We start from the raw sequence: 23,978 nt of genomic DNA, 5'->3' as shown, positions 1-23,978 counted from the left end.
TCTAACTTCATACTCATACATATGATTCGACCATTTAAACATAATGGCCATCTTTTTCACCAATTTTCAACTTTATGCTGTTTCGGTTCCAAACTAACTATATGTGATACCATTTGACTCTTTATCTTATGAGTGTTTAGGCAATAGTCTTACTAACCGACCCATTGTCCCAAAACAACACAGCTGGTATTTACATCTCTCACCTTTTCTAATTTATATAACACGTGTCTCTATGTAGTTGATTGACACGTGGCTATGTTAGAGTTCAACCACTCTTTGTCATGGATATTTTTCATATTGACATACGACCAAACACAGTCTTCAGGTCGACTATATATATATTTCTTAAGGCATGTGAATTATGAAAATCGGCCAGCTTTCGTACCATGTTGGGCCAGTTATTATTTCGTGTATATGTGGCAGAGTATGATCGCAAAATATAAACAATTTGACTTTTCATCACAAACCGGCCTCTTCCTATTTGATTGGTTGAATGCAATTTTCTAGACACATGACTTTATTTGCATGGCTAAACCAAATATGTCTTGATCTTTATACATTTACTCTTGCATTTTGGCCATCTTTGAGAAAGTAGCTACATATGCATGTCCATGAGAAAGTGTTCAGAAGCTTAAGGCACACAGAATGAAAATGATATCTACAAAGAACTTGTAGCTTGTGATTTTGAATTATCGATGAAATGAGGAAGATGAAAATAAAAATGTAACTGCCTCCTATTTATACGAAGGCTATATGCTATTTACTGTGCACTAGCCAATACTAAAATAAAGTGACCCTCTATCCACTCGTGGCTAAACTCTATGTTTTAAGACTTCTTTAGCCTCTCAAATACTTCTTCATGTGAAACTTGAGTTTAATCCCAAAATTGATGATAAAAAAATCCCTAAAAGGAAAATATTTAGTTTTGTAAATCCTGTAAATAGAATGTTAATGTTACTCGATAACCCCTTCTTTCTGCCTCCCTAAAAAAGAATTGGACATTGATGCTGCAAATTTATTTTCTTTTCAATTGGATTTTCTATATTATAAGATGTATCACAAAATACAAGTAGCTATTATATTTATTTATAAAGTGTAAGTCAATATGTTGATTTAAATCTTAGAATAAAATCATACTCTAATATTAAAATGATATATATAATATAAAAAGAAAATCATAACAAATATTAATATTATATAAAAATAAATAAGTATAAACAATAGGTATTAAACAAGCAACAGCAATATACAATGCACATTATGAAAATTACCCTTAAAATTATTCATAATTATTTCTTTTATCCTGTCTTCTACTGCAAAAAAAAAAAAAAAAAAAAAAAAAAAAAAAAAAGCAAAGATGGGCCTATAGTTCATATTGTAATGGCATAATTGGGCCTTAGCAATTGTCTGAATTATAGCTGTTCCTACTTCTTTTTTATTTTTTATTTTCTTTATTTCTATTCATTTTAAATTTCAAATTGTGAAAAATATCCGTAACAAATGTCATAATTTTTTATTTATTGTTATTATTTTATCCTTACATGAAATCAATACGGTATTTATATATGTATTCTCATTGAATTTCTAAAACTCCCTTAATCAAATTCTTTAAATTTCTGCTCCCTCAAAATATTGCATGATTGCCTTTTTTTTTTTTTTTTTTTTTAACATCTATTTTTCCTTTCTTCAATTTCTTAATTCATTTATTTTTTTTATTATTTAATTTAATCTTTATGTGTATGTATATAAGGAAAGAATCGTTAGGATTACAGTTCAATTTAACCTTTGAACTTGGAAACAATAATATTCAATTTGCTTAAAGATTAACTTCAAAACCCTCTCTTCCAAATTCGACTCCTCTCCCTATCGGTCGAGTGAGACTACGTGCCCTTCCTATCGGTCGAGTCTACTTTTTTTATTATTTACCTCTTGAACTTGCACCAATAAAATACCCAATTTTCATTATAATATTTTTAGCTAATAAATTATTTAAAAATTTATAAATTAGGAGAAAAAATATTTAAAGACACGACAATAATTATAACAAAAATTATAGTGTCTTATCTTTGATTTAATAAATAACTAAATAAAATATTTAATTTAAAAAAATTATAGAAAATATTTGACTATATAAATAGTTGGTTTAAAATTTTATTATTATTTTTTTAATTATTTCTTAATTCCATTTGATCTAAATGAAATATTTCATTATTTTTTAGTTATATTTTGATTTAAATTAAAATTATTTTAAATAATAAACTGATTTTTTGTTCATTTAGCGTAAACTTAGGGGATAAAGTGTACGAAAAATTAAATTTTTGAACAAACTGAATATTGCTCCCAAGTTTAAATGTAAATTGAGCTGTATTTCAAATAAATATATTTCTATTCACAATATATAATTTTTTAATAATAAAAAAGAAACAGGCTTCAGTTCGAGATCTCATAATATATTCTCAGAGCAAAAGAAATCTTGTTTCCTAAAAAACAAATCTGATAATATTTGTAATTTATCACAGTAATTACAAAGGAGAACCAATTTTAATAGTCAAAGTTAAAATTTGAAAAGAAATATCTAGAAGCCACCGCCCCATCTTCTTTAATATAAATGCACATCATATTAGATTAGTAAAAAAATATTAAAAAAATAAGAGTAAAGACAATTGTTTTATGATAAAATTTTGAGTTTTGTATTTTTTTTTATTTTAAACACAAAAAATTAACTTTAAATAAATGAATTCTGTAAACTTTTTGCAGTTGATTTATTTAAACATATGCTATTTTTAAATAATAAATGCTTGTCGGACGAATGAGGAAGAGATTATATGCAAGCAATTGCATCACCGATGCAATATTGAACTTTAAAATAAAAAAAAAAAAAAAAAAAGATGTGAAGTGATTCTGTCGTGTGAGCTTTTTGAGTTTAATACTCGGATTCTTGTTGCCATGGAAATGGAGCTGCTGGACCACTCATTTATGCGGAGCCAAGACCTTCAGATCTCAATATATTTTTATATTTACATATTTATCAAAGGCCAAATATATAAATTACGAATACAAATTTTCATAATTACAATTTGTGCCCTTAAAATTACAAATTCTATTTGAAAAAGATTTAAATATTGTGCCTTTAAAATTACGAATTTTTGTATTATTGCACATATTTCCGCGCTAACAATATAACTGGTTTTAAATTTATAGTTTCATACATAAAATATTAATTTGATGTGTAAGTATAATTTTTAAAATAATAATTTTTCTTATTTTTGAACTGTCTAACAAGTGTATAATTGCTCTAATTTTGTAAGTTGGAGCATTTAATAAAATGATTTTAGAAGTTAAAAGTATTTAATAAATATAATTTTATAAATTAAAGTAAAAGTTAAAAATGTTATAAGGTTAAATTAATAAACTTTAGAGATGTGTTTGAGTATTTATGAGGTAAGAGGGATGGAATTGAAATTATAATTAAGGATGAGTTACTAAATAGTTGTTTATCCTTAAGCAGTTCATCAACAAGTTATGTTGTTCTCGTTTATTATGTCATCAAGCTGACTTTTAAGTTTTCGAACTTACCTTTAAAAAGACCTTCCATTCTGTATTCAGAGATTTAACTTTGTGCTTTTTCTAATTTTTATTTTAATTAAATAGAATTAATTTTATTATTTTCTCAAATCCTTAACCTTATAAAGATTTACGATTTAAAAATGAATTTTGACTTGAAATCAAAATTATCTTTTAAGATTATGGGACTATTTAAATTGATATTGGAATGTGATATTTATTTATTTTATTAATTTTAAGGATATTTTCACATTCTATTGATTAGAAAATTATTTCTATGTATTTTATTTTGAACTTTGAACATTAGTTTTAAAATAAAATTAAGTAGTTTAAATTTTATTATTAATAATAAATAATAAAATTTGGAAATCTCACAGTTAAGATTGGATTTCTTACTATTTAAAATAGTGATATATGGTATTTTTTTTTCCAATCAAATAAATAATAATCGAATTTAAATTCCATCAATCAAATTTTATCGATTTAAATCATCTCAAGATTTCTTATTATACCTATATAATGCTCCAATTTATTATATAATAAAGATTTCTATTTGAACACAGATTATATCAATATCTTCCATTGTAGTTGCACATTAAGACATAGTCTAGTGATAAATGCATATACGATTTAGTAATAAATCCAAATTCGAATCTCATTCCCCCGATATTAAAAAAAAAAAAAAAAAAAAAACATATCTTCTATTGTAGTTCACCAGCTCATGTCTATCTAAAGATAATTATATAATTATGAAAAACATCATTGACAATGAATATTAGCTCCTTAAATGAAAGTCAAAGAATCTCCTTTTAGGCATAGAAAAATCAGTTGGCAGATATTCATACTCAAATGAATCCCTTTGGTATATTCAACTGATTCTATTTGCTAGAGTATTCCACACTCTTTATTTATTCATTTTTTTAGTTTTTTTATTAAGATGTCAGTAGATACATATGTACATGGTGTGTATATATATATATATATATATATATGTGTGAAACTTGATTTGGAAAAACCCTTTGAAAATCAATCGGATATTTAAACCTTTATTAATTCGAGTTTGTAAAACCATAAAAAAAATTTTCATTTTAATTTTAAATTATACACGAGTCAGTTTAAGTTCCGTTTAACAAATTAAACTCAATATTAATAGAGTTAAATTCATTTATGAGCTTAAAAAGATAGGAGACATAACTTAATTAGGTAATAATACTAACTATGGATACACAATATAGCCATGTAAATTAAGCTGAAAACCAAAATTATTCAATTTAAGAGAAAAAAGACAGAGTCCTAGTGTATAAAAACTTATTAAGCTAGGACAGAACAAGAAAATTGAAGAAAAAAAAAAAAGTATAAGCAGAAGGGTGCCATTTGTCCAATAAAAAAAATATAATAGATGCAAAGAGTTTGTATAGGGAAATGGATCTGACAACATGCTCATGTCACAGAAAACACAAACCATTGGCTTAGGAAGCAAGTGGATGGGTCAGCTTCAAAATAGATCCATCACTACACAATACAATAATAATTGCAATGCTTAGTCTTTTAAGTTAATAAGTAATCACATTCTGTGCTTTACACCGCATTAACTGACATAAGCTATGGGGAAGAAGAAAAGAAAATTATGGTATTGATTAGCATTTGTGTCCTCTATCAATGACTAAGCAAAGTCATTATTTTAAATTTTCAATTTTTATAATCTTTGAGCTTCAATATTATATTCCATCAAAGATTCATAATAATTTTGAGTTGTAGTTATATTAGATACATCACATTATGCAAAAAGTATGGGGATCTCAATTACATTACTTTATTGTTTTTTTTTTTTTCTTAAACGTGTATTTAACTCAACTTATAATACTTATTAACTATAGTTAGCCCATGGCCAATGACCCTTAGCCTACATGGCTGAGGTGAGGTACCCATGACATGGGTTCTATCCTCCTCTCCAGCGTTTTAATTGTAATTTGTAGTATATGCCCCTTACGAGTTGGACTGCCGTTTAAAAAAAAAAAAAAAAAAAAGAAGTAGAAGGTTGTGTATTGTTTGGCAAAATATTAAATAACAACTATAATTAAAAAAAAAAAAGTGCATCTTTCTACTTCCTCCTAAGAAAGCAATTTCCTCTATGCAATCATCCTAAGGATAGTTGTATATTTTACTCGTGTAGAGGTGATTGAATTTATCTATACTATATATAAATGTGGGAATAAGAGAAATAATGAGATTTTCAATAGCGTCTTTGATAAAATTTAGGATATCTTAAAATAACTTTAGTCATAGCCAATTAGAAAATTACATTTTATCAGTTAATTATATATATTTATAAAAATTAATTTTTAAGTCAATCATGTGTGGTCTGATTGTCTTCTCAATCATATGAGGAGTAAGCGGTCTCGAGTTTGAGTCCTCTCGACCACAAGTGTTTTCACCAATTTGATGAGTGTAGGCTTATTCTTTATTGTAGAGCCCGCATTGTTATTTCGGCCCATCAGGCCTCCTAATGAATCAAAAAATTTTATTTTTTTTAAATAAGTACATATAGATAATTAAGCATTTCAAGTTTTAAATTTTATTTTTACTAAATTTATTTTTTATGAAATATATATGATAATGAGACATTTGAAAATTTTTTATATTTTATTTATTACATATTTAATTCTTTTAGGATATAGATAAAAAAAAAAAAAGAAAATATATTCTTTTTTTCTTTATATTTGTATGATTTGATTGGATATATTTTTTTAAAAATAAAATTTCAAATATATATATACAAATAAAAGTATTTATAGTCTTCAATGGTGGCGCTCTCTCTCTCTCTCAGGTGGGAGCTCTCAAAAAACCATGGACTTCCTTGGAAGAGAATGACCAAATTAATCGCAGCTCACGTAAAAAACATAAGGACTATCCAGTTGCCCAGCTGGACCAGCTTACTGCTGCCCATGCAGGTATTGGAGGAGCAGGGACAGTGTCCTTTCACGACACGTTACTTCATGGCCAAGGTCAGTATGAGGATATGGGTCAGCAAGTCTCTGATAGTGATTCTGATGATGACGACTCGGCGTCAGATGCAGATAGTGAGGATACAATGGAGGATGGATCAGATGGTGAGGGGGAGAGTACCTATCCTACTGTCTAAGGATGATAAGGCTCGTTTACGTCGTCCTTACAGGCTAACTCTGATTGTGAAGCTTTTAGGGTAGTCCATTAGTTATACGTACTTGTCTAGGAGAATTAAGGAATTGTGGAGACTTGTCTCCCTGTTTGATGTTATTGCTTTAGACAATGGTTTCTTTCTTGTTAAGTTCAATAGTGCTGATGATTATGAGCATGCCCTTTATAAGGGTCCCTGGATGATTTCAGATCATTATTTATCAGTTCAGAGGTGGCACGCTAATTTTGATCCGTTTACGGCTACTTTAGAACGACTCATTGTTTGGGTTCGTTTTCCTTGCCTTTCTATTGAAGATTATGATGAGGAAGTTCTAATACGGGTTGGTTCAAAGGTCGGGACTCCCATCCAGGTAGATAAAAATACAAGCTTGGTTACACGAGGTCACTATGCCTGAATGTGCATTGAAGTCGATATTACTAAGCCCTTGGTCTCGAAATTTCGACTAAGGAGATATATCCGCAGGGTCGAGTATGAAGGTCTTCATATGGTATGTTTTGGGGGTGGTCGCTATGGTCATGTAGCTGAACAATGCCCTAACAATAACAGGGGTGGTGGGGATGAGCAGCTCGGTGTTCCACCTACCAATACTGGCTATCAAGGAGATAGGGCTCATGGAGGTTCTAGGGTCAATAGAGTTTCTCTAATCTCGAAAAATTAGCTTACTAATTCGGCTGTGATTGAGGACTTTAGTGATTAGATGTTAGTTAAGCGTGATAAGAGGAGGATTAATAGGCAATAAGCTAGGCATCCAAACCCTTTACAGAATTCTGTTACGCAAGGGACTAAGGGGATGAATCAACATGGACGAGGTGGTCATATTGGTAATAGTTTTAACATTTTATAGATGGAAGAAGTGAATGCACATGCGCTGGACGTGCCTTCTGTTAGGAATGCGGAGCCTACTAGTAACATGGAGCCTATTGGACCTGCAGTTGGTGGATCGAGATCTATTGGGTTGCCTAAGACCATTACTGCTCCTCAAGTGTGCCAAGACACTCTTGTGGTGGGTTACAATAGAATTGTGTTCAACCTAATCGGGTTTCCTCTTTGTTTAACAATTTGGGGATTGAGTTAAGAGCTGGTGGGGGGCCTCTTGTTGAGCGGCGGCTTAGACAGAGCATACTTTTGTTATGGGAGGTAAGGTTAATCCTAATGGTTCTTAGATGGTAGTGTCTAAGGCAGAGCATCTCATTGGCAGTGCTAGTCTTGGTCAAGTGATTGTTCCTCCTCTAGAGCATCACTATGATCCTTCATTTCCTCACACCCCTACCCTAGATGATACGACTATGGGCTTGGTTCGGTTGAGTGTTAATAGGAGTTGCATTATTGCTGAAACTCTTCTAGTGACTGTGCCTCTTTTCCAACCGAATTGCGTCGTTAATTGTACAGTTATTCCCATAAACTCCTTGTCTGAGGGGGGAGGGAATTGATGGTTCTCTTGTGCTCTCTTCTTTCTACGGCCATAAAAGGAGCGTTAATGGGATTTTTCCTTCTTTCCTCCCATTTTATCTTGATGATTTTTTCTTCTAAGAATTACCATGGGGTTGTGTCCTCTAATTTTAAAAGGGCTTTCCATGAGTATCGGAGATTGCATAAGCCATATGTGTTTTGTCTCCTTGAACCCAAGGTCAGTGGCCAGACTGCTATCTCTATTTGCATAGGGTTGGCTTATGATCGGTGGATTAGGGTGGAAGCCGTTGGTTTTAGCGGAGGGATGTGGGTCTTATGGTCCAACTCTATTTTTTATTTATGTCTCATTACTTCTCATCCCCAGTTTATTATTTATGAAGTTATTTTCCAATCTAGGATAAATTAGAACGTGGTTTTTGTTTATGGTAGCCCACATGCTTCACTTCGTCGTTTATTGTGGGAGGATTTGAATTTTCAGTCTATCGATTCTACTCCGAGTTGGCTAGTTTTGGGGGATTTCAACGCTGTTACTTCAATGGAAGAACAAGTTCGTTATGCTACTTTCAATATGACAGGGACAAGGGCTTTTAATGACCGGGTTTTCTCCTCTAACCTCATTGACTTGGGCTTTATGGGTACTCCTTTCACTTGGAATCTTCTAGCACGTATAAGATGGCAAGACTGGACAGAGCTTTCTATTTTGATTGGTGTCTTGCTTACCTGAGGCTTTTGTGGTGCATCCTCCTAAGCTTTACTCTGATCATCTTCCACTTATTGTCCAGCTACAACGGAGGTTCTCCTCCTTCACCTCCTTCATTTCGCTTCTAGATTCCATGGCTTACTCATACTCAGTTCATGGATTTCTTGAACCAGCAGTGGGATCAGAACCTGGATACCCCTTCTTTGATGAAGACTTTGGAATCGCGTCTCAAAGTTTAGAATAGAAATATGTTTGGGAATATTTTTCTCGGAAACCTAGGCTCCTGCATCGGCTCTAGAAGCAACTTGAGGATGTGTTGAAGTAGGAGGAATTGTATTGGTTTCGAAAATCACATCAGGAGTGGACTTGTTCTGGTGAAAGGAATACACGGTTTTACCACTTATCTACTGTTGTTCGCAAGCATCATCTTTCTATCCAAAGGTTGCAAGCTCTAGATGGTCACTGGGTGTCAAATTCTGTTCAACTTAAATGGATGTTGTGCGAGTATTTTGCTACTTATACACTAAAGATGCAGCATTGGATCTTTCTTTTCTCCATAAAGGCACTCTTGCAACTTCGTCATTAGATCAAAAGCAATTTCTGGATGCTCCTTTTACTCCAGATGAGATCTTCCAGGCTTTATCGAACATGGCCCCTTTTAAGGCCCCTAAATGGATTTTTGGTTGCTTTCTACCAGTGCATGTGGGATGTTGTTGGTCCATCTTTTTGTTGGTTTATTTTGAATGTCTTAGATAATGCTCCCATCTCGGTTGAGCTCAATGAGACCGTGCTAGTGCTTATTCTGAAAATCCAAAATCTGGAGCTTGTTTCTCAGTTGAGGCCAATTAGTTTGTGTAACGTGCTTTATAAGTTAATCACTAAAACTCTTGTGAACCATCTTAAAATGGTGTTACCTTCTCTAATTGGTCTAGAGCAATGCAGTTTTATTCCTAGTCGCCAAATTATGGATAATGTGGTGGTTTATCCATATGGGTTTTAGAGGAGTCATAAACACTGATTACTTATTTAATGGACGTGCGACTCCTTGTTCCACTACTCGCCTATGCACTTCTCTTTCTTCAACGATGGAATTTATAGTGTTTTTTTGGGCAAAAATAGATCTACAGCTTCCATGGAAATCAAGAGCACGTAGCATGATGAGGGAGTTAAGAGAACTCTTTGTTCTCGACAAACAGGGGAGAATGACTTTTCATTTTCCCTCTACATCGATAGATCAATTAACTTAGGTTAGTTTCGTCTTTTCTCATTTAATTTTGAGGGTATTTTGGTCTTTTCACACGTTTTAACAGTAAAAACATGGAAAAGTGGGCGGAAGGACTTCATAGTTTAACGGAATTAAACCTCGGAGATCATTAATTAATATTGATAAAATGCGGAGAGGAGTTAAATGGTTTGGTCAAATGTCAATGACCGATTAATTATTTTCCGTTAAATATAATATTAAGCAAATGTTAACGTAATTGGATAGTGTGCAGTAGTAAAAGCAAATGAACATTGACTTGAGGAAGCAAGGTTTGATTCTTTTCAACAACGTAATAATAAATCAAATATAATGTCAAATATTACAAATAAATATTCTAAAATTTTACTACAATTATATACTTTAACTTTCTGTTAAAACTAAAAAATAATTATTTTATAATTTAAAATTAATTATTTACTTTTTATTAAATATTATAAAAAATAGATCTAAAAATTATGTGTTTTAATTCTAATAATTAATAAATAATTAAACTTAACAAAATAACACAAAAATATATAATATATGTTGAAAAAAATAATATACATAATTGTCTATGCAAATACGAAGTCTATTTTTGAAGTATTACGTTGATAAAATCAATGCTTAAAATTAATTTTTATTTTAAGAATATAAATTGACTTATAATCACTTATTTTTAGTTATTTAGTGTTTAAAAATCATAATAAATAAAATGTCCAAAACATATAAATAAATAGTCTACATTCTTATAAATTTTGATTTATCTTAGTTTATTTACCAATTATATATTAAGTGAACTTTCCATTCTTCATGGATTAGTAATTTAGGATTTGAGACAAAACAATTTTATTTAATTCAATAACCCAACTTTTAATTATAAAAATGGAATAGTTTGTATTTATTAAATATAAAACCTTTTCACTTTCAAAATTCAAACAAAGAATACATATCCAAATCATTTGGTAACTTTGTTAAATAAATTCTTTGCTATGCATTTTAACCTAATTTTTTATAAACAATAATTTTAATATTTTATTTTTATCACTTAATGAAGTGGGTATATATATATATATATATATATATATATATATATATATATATAACAGATGCATTCATCCTGACTAAACCGAACCGATTCGGTTGATGACACAATAGTATTGAAGCGGTTAATGTCCCATCAGCAACAAAAATATATATTTTATATAGAAAAATGTGATGACATAATAATATTGACTTGCTGGCTGCAAAAGCATTATGGGATTAATTATTTTTTTAAATAGAGGAAGTATCTGCAAAATTGTTAATTGTTATTGTTTCCTCAAAGGCAACATGTGTAGGCCCTGCTGGGCTTGCCCAAGCAATGAGGATTAGAGATGAGAAATGACTAATTAATCCTTCCTGATCTCTATTAATTAATTAATTAACATTCAAAGAACAAAGGTTAGTAGAGACGCGGCGAATGGAGGAGGAATGGTTAGAGGGTCGTGGCCCCCCAGAATCGTGAGAGCCACTTGTGCAGTATAACATATAGAATGATTAGAGACTCTAACGCCTAATTTAAGTGACTCTCAATCCCAACTAATCTGCCTTCTTAAACATCTTAAAATATCAACAAACAATAATTTCAAAATTCAAATATTTTTTTTAAAGCATTATTGATATAATAACTTGATTAGTAAAAAAAAAATTACTGTCTCAAAATAAAAAATTGATTTTTTTAAAAAAAAGTTCGTACTATTCCGCAAATAATTGATCTGAAGTTATCCATCATTGAAATTAAAATTTATATTTGATGAAATCTTAAAACAACATATTGAGATCACGTGATAATTTTGATCTGAAGGTTGCAAATTACTGTCTGTAATTTAGAGTTTCTGAATGTGCAATTTGCAAATAAATGATAATTAACAATCACGTGATCATTATTGAGATCGCAACGAAGAGAAAGAAAAAATAAAAATTCTGATAAGTTTCTTTGTTCTCTTATTTATGTTTTTTTGGGAAAAGCAGCTTTATTTTGGCATTAAGCTAACATAGTGATGTCATGTGCATTATAATATGTAAATTTATATTATACACTTAAAACTTTATAATAATAAAATTAGTTTAATTTTATAGGTACCATATATATTGATTTATAAATTGATTTGGTACTATAGTGGGCCCAATCTTTGTTTGGCCGGAGAAGATTCTCTACGGGCAGGTTTTTATATTCAGGGTCACACTTCAGTGATTCTGGATCACTAATTTGGTTTGGACACCAATCGGAAAGGGTTAATTGCAACTAATTTTGGTATATCAACGAAAAAAAATTCACATTTTGATGGTTAAACTCTTAAAATTTTACGATCAAGTGAAATATGCATATGTGGACAATCGAAATTCAAATAGTTGGGTTCTGCAATTTTTTTTTTTTATTTTTGCTGATTGGGTGCCATTCGACATTCCACGTCAAATCCACGTGGATTAAATATTCAGAGGGTTTCCTCTACTCTCCCTTTGTGAAATTCAGAAGAAACTAACTTAGGACCTATAATTTTTAATAAATGATTTTAAGAATTTGATGGAGGAAGTTTCAATTCAACTCAGCATTTCATTAGGAAGTTAGTAAATTAGATTGTCCATTCCTTAAAGAGTTGTTTCTATATTTGGTTTAAAATAAATGAAAATTTAATCCTCCAATCATGTATTACTTGTATCTGTAATGTAGTCCTCTTTATTATTTATTTTTTATTTAATAATTAAATTATAATCATTTTATACTCTTAAATTTTGTTGATAAGTCATAGTACAATATAATGTAATCAAATGTACTTTAATGTAATGTTATACTAAAAAATAGAATCTTAATATCTTTAAGGGCATTTATAAAAAAAAATCACAAAATAATCTACGAGAATGGATGAAAGAGGGGCATGTGGTTTTAGGTATCCAGCACGTCCCAATCATTTGTTGTTGATTCAGATGATTATAAATGAGTTTGAGAGTAAAATCATTATATGTGATGGTTTGATCAAGATGCAAGTTTAAGTATCGAAGTACCTACTATTCGTAACTTGTTATATTATACAAGTTTGGTCGTGTACCTATTGCTAATATAATAGATATTTAAATAAATTTGAGTTTGGATAGCCAACGTATGATAAGATTACCAACAGATTTAGATATAAATACTTAAATGATATTTAAAGGCATTACCATCAAAAAAAAATTTCGAACTTTATAACTTGTAACAATTTCACTCCAAATTTAACTTTAACCCATTCAGGTAACTTTTTATCAAAATCATATTAATTTTTATTTGGTCAAAATCAGAAAAGGAGAGAATTCATGGAGGAAAGAGAGAAGGGAGCTATGGGTTAGGATAGAGATAGGAATTTTTGATTGAAGCTCAATGTTTCACTTAACTCTCTACTTGAAATAAGCTAACTTAAGTGTTGATGGTGGGTTCTTTATTTAGTATATTATATTATCTTATTTTGACCAATTTAAAATTAGAGTATAATTTTTGACAAAAAATGTTATTTGGGTGCCTAAGGGGTTAAATTGAATTTAAAGTGCCATTATTATAAAATACAACAATTAGTGTTTTTATGATAGTTTAGCAGTATTTAAATGGATTTGGAATATGCATGGACAGTAATATACTAAACAATATATAAGTATTGTAAAATTTGCAGTAGTCCACTCCTCTCCTAGCCATATCCATATGTGAATATGTTTTCTATAAAATTTCAATTAAAATAGTATTTAAAAATTATTAATAAAAAATAAACTTAATGCATGTTTGGTATTTAATTATTTTATTTATTAAAAAGTGATTCTTCTATCCATGAATATAAATTGTTTTAGCATAGTTCTTTTATTCATAAATATAAGTAATTTTGAGAATATTAATAAGTAATTAATAATATTTTGTCAAATTTATCCTGATTAAATATAATAATTATATTTTCTAAAGAGTAATTTGTCAAATTAATACACACTTTATTAATATAATTGAAAAGAATTAATTTTTTTTTAATTAATTTGCAATAACTTTAAATAATTTACACTGAAGGAGGAAGTATAATGAATCAAAATAACATATAGAGAAAATACTTTTTAGCCCCTAAATTTTGACCTAATTAATTAACTCGCAATCTATTTTGGTAAACTATATAAATAGTCCCCGAGTTTTAACTTCATCAAACAAATAGTCCTCCCATTAGGGAAAAAAAACTCTTTAATATTAGTCAACTAAATAAAGTGAAGCTCAAAGTGAGAAAAGATAAAATAAAAACCCAAGTAGCCTTAAAAGTATTTCTCTTTTACCGTGCTCAACCTCCATTGTCATTAACGGTCGGTCACTGTAAAAGAAACAAAATGACAAGCTCTGCGACAAATTGAACAAAATAGAAAAATATGTAGTAAAGAGCGAGGAAAATAAAAAAATTTAAACAAATCCAACAACAATTTAAACTAATGAATAAAAAAAAAAATCACCTTTAAGATTGCAAACTCATGAAAACTAATTGAATAAAATAAGCTCTTTGACGAACACAATATAAAAAAAAAAAGATTCTCTTTTAGGAAAACAACCCATCAAATAGAAAAGAATACATTATTAATGACTCTATTATCACAGAGAGTGTAAATGCATAATCTACCCCTCGTCGATTGAGTTATGATATATCTTTTCGTTGTAATTTCAAAATTCGCCCTCAATTCCTTGGTCTAGCTAAAGTTGATAAAATATTTAGATAAGCAACAAATTTTCACATTTCAAATTTTATTTTTGTTAGAACCATTGTCCATTGTAATTGTGATTAGAGCTGTAGATTTAGATGACTGTTTTGATCACAACTGTAATTGGAGATTGAATTTGGCTGGTTGTGAGAAAACATTTTTAAGAATAAAACCTATAGATCAATGAGGTTTCACTTACTAAATTTATAGGAATTTTAGTCTTTCTACATTTTGTAAACATGAAAATTACTCGTAACCGATAGAAGGAGTATTTTGTCCTATAAAACTAAACTTCATGGACTACTTATAGGATTTATCAAAATAGAGGGACGAGTTACTTAATTCGTCACAGATGTCTTATTTGATTCTTTTCAATTCTCAATACAACACAAGAGCATTTATGCTAAAAAGTAAAAAATTATATATTTTGGGACCCACAAAGAAGTTATAGTCTCTATTTAGACATAAACCGCTGTTTCCCAGTAGACTTCATCGGTGCCACAAGTCCAGAACACATACAGAAGAAAGAAGATATAGTACCTCTCTTATATCACCAGATGCCCTTCTCCCTTTTCCTTTGATGTGGATGGCTCCTCTCTCTGCAGTTCCCTTAAGCAAACAAATCCCCAACTTTTATTTTGACAAACTCTTTGTTCAATAAACCTTACCAGGGATGTTGAATTAGATTTAGATTTGCTTCACCTGTCAAGTTACCATAGCACACCCGCATACTCACCCAACTTCTGCTGTAGGAATCTTCAAAAAGTAAGTTGTACTTCTTGTTTTCTTTGTTTTCTCGTACAAATTTTTTTTTAAGTTCCTCTTTGTTTTGGTACTATAAATATTATAAATTCTTTGTTGTCTAGAAGCTACAAGAAATGGGATTTTGTCCTTTTTTTCTTTAAGTTTCTATATACTGTAAATTATAAGAAGAAATGGGTTGTTTTCCATTTTTCTGTTTCAATTCTTTTGGTTCTGTAAGTTCTGGGTTGGCTACAAGCTATAAGAAATGGGTTCTTTTGGTTTTTACTTTGTGTTGTTGTAGTTACTTGCTGTAGCTCAACTTGTAAGAGACTGAGAGTTGATAACACAATAGAATAGGATGAATTGATTGCTTAGGTGTCTTTGACTAAATTTTTGTTGTGGGTTTTACAAAAAGTTTTCCTTTAATCATCCAAACGTTGCTGCTGTTAACTTTGTAAACTTAACCTGATACTGGGCTTGTAAAATCCTTGTACAGTCGAAACTAAGTTCTATGTTGCCGACTTGGCTTGTATTCAATTATGAATGAAAGTGTGGTAGGTTTCTTCCTCTGAAATGCATTTCTCATTGCAGTTTACAAAAACAGTTTTTGTTGACGATGTTTCTCCAAGCTGGGCATATTGGATTTTCGGATACAAGCAATACCAATCCTTCCTGGAAGTTCCTCTTTTTGTTTTACATTTTTACTGTTCTTTTGTGTTTCGGATCATGATGAAATTTACAATTGGGATTTAATAGGCTTTGTTAGATTCAAATTTGAAGCAAGTCGATATGGATGATGGAGCCTTTAATCCTAATTCTAGACCCAGGACTTTCTCGGGCACTGCCATGGATTTAGATTTCATCGATGAACTCTTGGATGATGGATGCTGGTTGGAGACTACTGATGGGTTCAACTTTTTGCAGCCGGGCCTGTCGAACTCTGGTGTTCCAAGTGACCCTTCACAATATTCTCCTTATTTAGAGTCCAGCAGCAGTCTTGCAAGTACAAACCTTCATCAGGTAATCCACCAGGAAGCAGCAGAAAATAACTTACCGGGAAATCCGCCCTGTAATAACACCAGAGGAAAGGAACTTACTGAAAGTGAATCTCAAAACCAGAGTTCTCTCAAGATTACCTCATCTTTAGTACAGCCAGAGCCCTCTCCAATTGAAGGCAGTGAATTGGGAACACGATTGTGGATTGCACCAATGGCAGGTGTGCAGTCATCTTCTTCCGTAAAGCAAAGATTAATTCATGCTATTGGAAAGTTGAAAGAATGCGCAAAAGATATGGAAGTCCTTGTTCAGATATGGGTGCCTACAAAGAAAGAAGGCAAGTGTGTCCTCACGACTATTGGTCAACCGTCCTTCCATAGTCTGAAAAATGAAAGTCTTGCAAGTTATCGAAATGTTTCAGAGGCATATAATTTCCCAGTGGAGGGGGATTCAAAAGAGTCCCTTGGGTTGCCTGGTCGAGTTTTCTTGGGGAAGTTGCCTGAGTCAACTCCTGATGTTCGATTCTTCAGAAGTGATGAGTATCCACGTAAAAGTTATGCAAAACAATATAACATCAGGGGTTCTCTTGCAGTTCCTGTCCTTGAAAGGGGTACTGGGAATTGCTTGGGGGTTGTTGAGGTTATAACAACCTCTCAATATATCAATTACCGTCCAGAACTAGAAACTATCTGCAAAGCTCTTGAGGTCTCTTCTTTCTCCCTCTCTCTTAGTTTAACTCATTGAATTGTGAGACCTTCAAATATTAATTTTTCATGGAAGAACATTGGAAACATGACACATAAATGGTTGGTCTAATCTGTAATGTCTGTGAACCATTTTTCACTTTGTAGCTACTGCTACATGTTGCGGCTGCAGTTGTTGGACGATCTCTAATTTTGACTATATGTTTCTTTCCATTATACTTTATGTGAGTGATGAAGTGGCTGGAAGGTTGTCACAAGCTCTGTTATTTTATATGTTATTATATCTTTGGCTATTTTTATTTGCCAAAAATTTTTCTCAATTTGGATTACTGCTACTACTTGCTTGAATACATTTCTTTTTCTCATCTTGTTGAATATCTGATTTTTTTTAAATAACACTTTCAAAGAAAAATCTTCCAAAAGTGCCAATGTTTATTGCTTTACCTGTAATATGACTCATCTGACCTACTCGAATGCATATTCTAGTCTAATACGCATATATCTATTCAGGCTGTTGATCTAAGGAGTTCACAGCACTTCTGCCCTCCAAGTGTAAAGGTAAATGGATGATTTCTTACGAACACGATAGATTTATGCTATATTTGGTTAAGAGGATGGAATCAGAAAAGAAGGAGAGACATAACGTGAAGGGAGGAATTGAGAAGGGATGACTAGATTTCCTTTTTGTTGTTTGGTAGCAACTTATAGAAATAAGGATGGATTCTCTACTTCTTTTGCAATGACAATGAAGTATTACTTCTTTTCCAATCCTCCCAAATTTGGAAGATTATATTTATCATTCCTCTCTAGTTTTTCTCTTCAAGCAGCAAAGTCCCTTCTTTCTTTTCCTTCCTCTCTTTCCTCTGAACCAAATGTAGCATTAATATCAAAATTTATGATTTATAGTATCACATTTGTGCTTACTTTTCACAGGCTTGTAAAGAGTTTTGCCAAGCTGCAGTTCCTGAGATATCAGAGATATTGGGTTCTGTGTGCAAAACACACAAGTTACCTTTGGCTCTAACATGGGCTAGATGCTTTCAGCAAGGAAAAGGTGGATGCCGACATTTTGATGAGAATTTTGCACATAGCATTTCCACTGTAGACTCTGCCTGCTTCGTAGCTGATACAGAATTTTTGGCATTCCATGCGGCATGCTCTGAGCAGTACCTTTTTCTAGGTCAAGGGATTGTTGGGAAAGCGTTCATGATGAACAAGCAATGTTTTGCAACTGATATAACTTCATTTAGCAAGACAGATTATCCTCTATCTCACCATGCTAAAGTTCTTGATTTGCATGCTGCTGTTGCAATCCCTCTGCGAAGCACTTATGCTGGATCAGCTGATTTTGTCTTGGAGCTATTCTTGCCAAAAGATTGCCGAGATGGTGAAGAGCAAAAGCGGATATGGGACTTATTGCCCATTGCCATACAGCAATCTTGTAAGAGTTTACATGTTGTCATGGACAAGGAGCAAGAGGAAGATATCAGGTGGCAAATGGCTGTTAATTCAAATGGAAGATATAATAAACAAGAAAATCATAACTTTGCATCTTCTTCATTGCAACAACATTATCCAGAGAGTTCATCATGGATTACCCAGATGATGGAGGCTCAGCAGAAAGGTAAAAGTGTCTGTGTCTCATGGGACACTGAAAACAAACCTAAACAAGAGTTCAAGGTAGCAACTAATTATGATGACACTCCAGAAGACTTGTACTCTAAGCAGGTCTTTGCAGAGTCTGGACAACTACATCAAAATTCTGGAAACAAAAATAGTATCGAGGTCAGCAAAAATTCTTCTTTTGCTGGCCAGCACTCATCAGGCAGCAAAAAAGGAGGCGAGAAGAGACGGACTAAGGCAGAGAAGACAATCAGCTTGCAAGTTCTTCGACAGTATTTTGCAGGGAGCCTTAAAGATGCTGCTAAGAGTATTGGTGGTAGGAGAAAATTTTTATGACAATTGGAACTCAAATATTCTTCTTTCGTTCATTTAGCTTAGTTAAATATTACACGCTTCTAATGACAAAATAAAGACTAATTTTATTAAGAGAATCAAAGCCATTCTTAGTGCTGTGACTTAGATTTTTACTGGATGCCTCCATAATGTAATCTTCTATAGGCTTGAGTATAGCTGAGTTTTGCAATCCTTTGAAAAAGGTGTTGGTTAGAAGAGATTGCTTTGGTCTCTGTCACTTTGGTATATTTTTTCCATCTTATCTATCATATTCTCAGTCATCTAGCAATTGGGATCCAACCAGCAAGTTTTGCTTATACCTGCTGGAGTGATACTAGGAAATATAACTGTAATACCAAAGTGATATATTCCTTTATGAAATGCTGGTCTTTCTTTCATCCTCTCGAACTCCTTGATTTTTCTTTTAATTATTCTTGAATCCATTACCAAAATTAACTCTATCAACTTGATTCTCTTGTATCTTTTCACAGCCCTGTCTTCAGGTTTCCCAGCATCTTCTTGTTCTGATATGTAGCTTTCTCAAGACTAATCATTTTCACTTCTCTTAGTTTTTGGTTACTGATTCTAAATTGTGTGAGATCCCTTTAGGCTGGTTTCTTCCATTAGAATGTTATGCCGTTCTTAGAATAAGTTTAAGTTTTATGATTTAATTGGACATTGACATGTTTAACCTTGACATCTATTGTGTAGAAACAGGTTATATTCAGATTGATGTCTTCTGCTTACCAGTTTACTTCTAATTGCAGTGTGCCCAACCACTCTGAAAAGGATATGCAGACAACATGGCATCACTCGATGGCCTTCACGAAAGCTTAAGAAAGTTGGTCACTCATTAAAGAAACTGCAGCTTGTAATTGATTCTGTCCAAGGTGCTGAAGGTACCATTCAGATTGATTCTTTCTATTCAACTTTTCCAGAATTGACCTCTCCAAATTTTCGCGAAAATGGTCCTTCTGCCTCATTGAAGACAAATGACAATTTGAAGCCATTAAACCCGTGGCCTGATAGTGGCTTATCCAATGGTGGAGTCACTGCTTCAAAATCCCCATCCTCCTCATGTAGTCGAAGCTCAGGATCAAGCATCTGTTGTTCAACTGGAGAAAAGAAGCATAAAATCCCCGACAATGTTGTGAATACTGGGGATGCCATAGCAGTAGAAGACCCAAGTAGCATATTAAAGAGAACGCGTAGTGATGCTGAATTACATGCCCTTTATAGAGAAGAAGAGCACAAACCTCTTGCAAGATCCCAAAGCCATAAAATATTGGGAGATCATCATCCAAGTCTAACAGAGTCCCTACCTCCCTTCCCAAAAAGCAGTTGCAAAAGTTTTCGGGATAGCGGTGCATTTAGAGTTAAAGCCAACTTTGGAGAAGACAAAGTGAGATTCAGCTTGCAACCCAGTTGGAGCTTCAAGGACTTGCAACAGGAACTGGCAAAACGTTTCAATAGAAATGATATATGCAGAACTGATTTAAAGTATTTAGATGATGATCAGGAATGGGTTCTTTTGACTTGTGATGATGATCTTGAGGAGTGTAAAGACATATACAGATTGTCTCAGGGCCAGAGCCAGACAATCAAGATTTCTGTCAATCAAGCTTCACAGCATCTCCAGTAGTTCATATTGGGATTAACTGGATGAATCATTTTAGAGAGAGAGGAGATTCTGGTGGGATTCTTTTCATTTTCTTTTTAAACATCAGAGCTCCCGAATCTTGTCTCATAGATTAGGAGTAAGCTATTCAGAAGGAAATAAAGATGCAAGAATATGGCAATTATTGGTTAGAAAAAGTGCAGATAGAACTTGTAATTGAAATGAATGTTTTGTATGTTATCTTGTGTGCATATTATTTTAGATTGTAATGTTTTAAGGTAGCATATAGTTTCTTAAAATCTATTGTATCTTCAAACATTATATAATAGAGGGAAATTTGAATGATTAAATCTAAAATCTTTTTATAAATCTTTATTTGATTGTGAGAAAATGTTATATTCTATCAAATTAACAAATTTTTTTATAGCCTTAATTTACTCTTCCGAAGGAGGAAAAAATCTCACCATTTTGGTTAGAAGGGGAAATTTAATTTTATTTCAAAATTAAAAAATTTTATGAATTGCACATTCCGCGCAATAGGCAGGCAAACAACTAGTTGTTCAAGAAAAAATTAACTACAAAAGAAAAATTAAACAGGAAATTATATATTTCAATTGCACTTAATTAATAAATTAAGTGGTTAATTACCACGTAAAATTTTCCAGTCAGAAACCGCATTAATTCCTTGAATAACAAATAAGCAGTGAAATTTGTTAATTTTTTTCCTGGCTAAGAGTCTTTAATAACTACTCAACAGAAATAGTACCATCCCTTGTCATGTATTTCTTCTGTCTCAAAATATAAATTATTTAAAATTTTTATATAAGGATTAAGAAACAATTAATTCTTATAAATTATAATAAAATTAAGAATAATTTAAGAAAATTATATTTTATCTCAAAACCAAGCAACTCTTCAAAATAGCAATTGTATCTTAATACATAAGAGTAATATTAAAAAAATATTATTTATTACTTTATAAACAATTTATGTCGTGAGAGAAAATAATCTCCTAAAAATGATTTATATTTTAGTTCGGAAAGAGTAACGTTCCTCCATGGAAATTTGAGTGGCAATAAATCTCTACGTTTAAAACTAACCGCAACTCTTTCTTCTGTCTATCTTTGGCTTACTAAACTAATTCTTAACCATAAGTCAGTACTAAACAAAACCAAATTTCAATAAACAAACTTTTCTACACACACTCACCAACCTCAACGTGCATGCCATAACATTCATCTTTCATATCTTCTTTATTTATCTAACCCTAATCCACCGTGTGTCCATCACTAAACCAACCTCAAGCACTAGCTAGCTACCCATACTCAGCCTTCCGGCAACCATGGAAGATGCTTCTTCACCTGATCTATTGCCACCCTTGTCTCCCTCATCACCTAAATCTTTACCATCATCTCCAAGATTCCCGTCTCTGCCTCGGCCTACTATTTCTCTCCAACAACCCACCGGAAAAGACTCATCTAAATCTGCTAAACTCCTTCGCCGTTTCCGATCAGTTTTCCGATCATTTCCCATCATAACACCAACTTGTAAGATGCTGGGAAATGGACTTCATGACAAATACATCCATGGTGGGACACGGATGACCGGAACCCTATTTGGCCATCGGAAAACTAGAATTAACCTAGCAATTCAAGAAAACCCTAGCTCTCTCCCCATTTTATTGCTTGAACTAACAATACCAACCGGAAAACTGCTTCAAGATATGGGAATGGGTCTAGTTAGGATTGCTTTGGAGTGTGAAAAGAGAAGGAACGAGAAAACAAAGATTATAGAAGAGCCAATATGGACAATGTATTGTAATGGAAGGAAATCAGGTTATGGGGTAAAGAGAGAACCGACAGATGAAGATTTGGTAGTAATGCAAATATTGCATGTGATATCTATGGGAGCTGGGGTTATACCGGAGGACGGAGATCATCTGGACGGAGAACTAACGTACATGAGAGCACATTTTGAACGCGTAGTTGGGTCTAAAGATTCAGAGACCTATTACATGATGAATCCTGATGGGAATAATGGACCAGAATTAACCATTTTCTTTGTGAGGATTTGACATTTGGTGAGGATGAAGATTTTTAATTTGGTGTACATGTACATTTGCATTTTACTGGGAAATGATGTTAATGGGAGATTATTGGAAGAGCTTATTAGAGCAAACTTATATAATTTTTATTAGTTAATTCATGTCATTCCCCAGTTAGATGGTGTTGGCAATAGCAGCAATGTGTATGAGCAGAGCTGGTGATGACTAGCTAGCTAGTTGCAGCTTTATCAGTTCTATGTGTATAGTGATTATATGATAAATTTGCAATAGATATTATTAACTTCATGTTCAGAACACAATAAGTAATTTTAGCAAAAAGCAAATTGTACCCTAATATTTTGAACAGTTATATGGGAGTCACATAGAAAAGAAAGAAAAGAGTAATCTGAAAATGTATAACTAATCATTTATGCTCCATTTATTTATGAAAAATAACTTATCTTTTGAAAAACAATTTTCAAATAACTCATTTTTTCTTGTTTGATTGTAATATTGAAAGTTAATTAAAAAATTTTAAGTGTTTAACTTATAAGACCAAAAATATTTCTAATCATATAAATTTCACATTTTCAAAAATTTATTGGTAAATCTGAGACAAAATGTACAAAAATAATAAATTTTAATAGTCGCAGTGGTTGGTGGCCGAAGTTGGTGGCAACTAATGATAAATGAATTAAAAATATATATATTTATAAATTTATAATAAATTTGTTAATATCCCAAAAATATTTTTCTCTGAAAATTATTTTCCTTAAAAATAGTTTGGTTTTCATTTGACAAAAAAATATTTTCTATTGATGGATTTTCCTAAACACTCCAAATATTAAAATATGTGAAAAATATTTCTCATACAAGTTAATTTTCAAAAACAAACTAATTTTCAAAAACAAACAGACTTGCAGCTGATGATGCTTGAGGGTTTCAGTTTGGCTCAAATTCCATTTAGTTCTTGGGAAGATTACAAAGGGTGGCAACGATTAATTAGATTCCTTCTCCATTACAGAATTTTAATTAGTGGAATGCACGCTAATCAAAGATGACAGATATTTTAATTGCCAGAATTCTAATAATT

General features: G+C 31.8%; 2 protein-coding genes across 3 annotated transcripts; both read left to right on the top strand.

Moving 5' to 3' along the window:
- Window positions 1-15,300: 15,300 nt before the first annotated feature.
- LOC105630084 (protein NLP2) lies at window positions 15,301-21,216 on the top strand. Of its 2 annotated transcripts, none has more exons than XM_012211775.4 (5): window positions 15,301-15,588; window positions 16,324-17,268; window positions 17,778-17,825; window positions 18,201-19,206; window positions 19,991-21,216. In XM_012211775.4, exons 2-5 carry the CDS (start codon window positions 16,357-16,359, stop codon window positions 20,863-20,865), a joined length of 2,841 nt encoding a protein of 946 aa, XP_012067165.1. In that variant the 5' UTR covers window positions 15,301-15,588; window positions 16,324-16,356; the 3' UTR covers window positions 20,866-21,216. The 2 variants fall into 2 exon arrangements, with proteins under 2 accessions (XP_012067165.1, XP_012067164.1); XM_012211774.4 differs by having other exon boundaries at window positions 16,159-17,268.
- Window positions 21,217-22,038: 822 nt separating this feature from the next.
- On the top strand, window positions 22,039-23,191 carry LOC105630091 (MIZU-KUSSEI-like protein (Protein of unknown function, DUF617)). Its single transcript, XM_012211787.4, has one exon. It carries the CDS (start codon window positions 22,184-22,186, stop codon window positions 22,913-22,915), a length of 732 nt encoding a protein of 243 aa, XP_012067177.1. The 5' UTR covers window positions 22,039-22,183; the 3' UTR covers window positions 22,916-23,191.
- The last annotated feature ends 787 nt before the right edge of the window (window positions 23,192-23,978 follow it).

This window comes from Jatropha curcas, chromosome 1 (assembly GCF_041381405.1).
Source record: "Jatropha curcas cultivar XTBG-Jc1 chromosome 1, XTBG_Jcur_1.0, whole genome shotgun sequence".
Lineage (NCBI taxonomy): Eukaryota > Viridiplantae > Streptophyta > Magnoliopsida > Malpighiales > Euphorbiaceae > Jatropha > Jatropha curcas.
This window is presented reverse-complemented; position numbering and strand designations above follow the sequence as displayed.